We start from the raw sequence: 1,872 nt of genomic DNA, 5'->3' as shown, positions 1-1,872 counted from the left end.
ACGGAGGAGCTATAAAAAGTGTATGTTATGTTATTTAGATTGAATGGATGAAAGTTTTATTTGTTTGCTGCTATAAATATAATGTTGTGATATTGAATGAAGATGCAGACAACTAAAAACAACTGATATCAGGCTATCACAGATGCATCATTAGAATAATGTAATTCACATTAGTGGTCCTTAACATATTCCACACATTAGATAAGTTCAGTGGATCCAACTTGCACTAGTTACAAAATAAATGCTCCACCTACAATGTACTACCAAAAGTGGTCCACCACAAAGCAAAATAAACTAAAAAAGTGATGTTCCCAATACCAAAATACATCCACAGTATACTATACTACACAAAAAAAGTCCTACATAAATCCACAGTAGGAGGAGCTACATAACCCTAAAAACTTCAATCATCTGTGAGGTCTATGTGTTCACAGTTCACCTTCGGCCACATGTTCTCTCCATTAATTGGAGCAATTGATTTTCCATATGTTGCAAGGTATGCTGCTGGACTATAGTAATTGCTGCAATACTCTTCAGGATTGTCACCTTTTTCAAAGATGGCACTGCATGCATGTGGGCATGGCATACCACTCAAACCCCAAAATCGACAGCTGCAACTACCAGCTAACAGATCCACCACAAACCTTTCCATGATAATCCTATTTTTGTGATGAACCTCAAACTTCAGCTCACCTGCCCATCTAGCTTGCCATTCCATACTCCTTGTTGCAATTAGATTCAACCTCTTTTTTGGTTTAGGCAGAATGGATCCTTCATACTTCTCAGCCTTCTTCTTCTTTTCTGCAAATCTTGACATCCAGTAGCATCTGATCCACTCAAACATCGTCAGAATGGGCTTGTCTCTAGCCTCAAGAATCCTGCCATTGAAAGCCTCTGATATGTTATTCATTAGCATATCACTCTTTGCCATAAAGGTGAAATGGCTCTTTGTCCACAACTTTGGGTCCACTCCCATCAGTTTATCATAACAGTCCCTATTTTTCTCCTTCAGCAGATTCATTCTTCGTTCCCACTCTTCTACATAGGTAGCCTTAGCAATGGATAGGATTAGATCCCTAAGAACTGTCCCTCCACCATATACCTTCTTACAGTTCGCATAGAGATGCCTTAAACATAATCTATGCTCAATAAAAGGTTCCATCTCACCAAAAACTTGCATCAAACCCTAAACTAACAAAAACAACAGAGTACAACATACCATGATTCAATCAACAAAAACAATGCAAGTAGAATGAAATAGTTACAATCATAAGTCAGTTTATCCTTACCTTTTGTTGATCCGACATGAATACCCATCTTCTTGATTCACCGATATCATTCAGCAACAGATCAAGGAACCATCCCCAGCTGTCTTTTGTTTCCGCCTCCACTGCTGCAACCGCAATTGGAAAATAATTGTCATTTGGATCCGTCCCTACTGCAACAACCCTTGTAGCCTAGACCCTTCAGCATAGCTTCGCATAACCCTTGTAGCCTAGACCCTTCAGCAAACTCACTATCTCTTGCAAAGACCATTCATCTAGTTCAAAATGCAAGTCTTCCACAACCAACCCACCTAAATATTGTAGTCCATCTCCCCTGTCAATAAATTTTCCTCCGTGATGGAGCTCTATTGTGAACTCTGATTCTCCCATTGCTACACAACAAAAAACGAAAACTGCTGATTAGTCATCCCCTAATCAAACATTACCAACAATGCTAATGACTTTAACGTCGTAGCATTCGCCAACTTCTTGAAGAATGAAGAAGGGAAAAAAGTGTGAAAAACTGTAACTCGTACCTTTGCAACAACGACGACAGCAACACCTTCGACAAAGGAGGCCACAAAAGCAAGCAACAAGCCTCGATCAC

General features: G+C 39.6%; 1 protein-coding gene across 1 annotated transcript; it reads right to left on the bottom strand.

The window, feature by feature from the left end:
* Window positions 1-403: 403 nt before the first annotated feature.
* On the bottom strand, window positions 404-1,655 carry LOC107636148 (uncharacterized). Its single transcript, XM_016339673.1, has 3 exons — window positions 1,487-1,655; window positions 1,290-1,393; window positions 404-1,186 (listed from the first exon to the last, which is right to left on the bottom strand). The coding sequence occupies exons 1-3, from the start codon at window positions 1,653-1,655 to the stop codon at window positions 404-406; spliced, it is 1,056 nt and encodes a 351-aa protein (XP_016195159.1).
* Window positions 1,656-1,872: the final 217 nt, after the last annotated feature.

This window comes from Arachis ipaensis, chromosome B4 (genome assembly GCF_059453495.1).
Source record: "Arachis ipaensis isolate K30076 ecotype BB chromosome B4, ASM5945349v1, whole genome shotgun sequence".
Lineage (NCBI taxonomy): Eukaryota > Viridiplantae > Streptophyta > Magnoliopsida > Fabales > Fabaceae > Arachis > Arachis ipaensis.
Note: the sequence above shows the minus strand (reverse complement) of the source record. Positions and strands in the feature narration are given on the sequence as shown.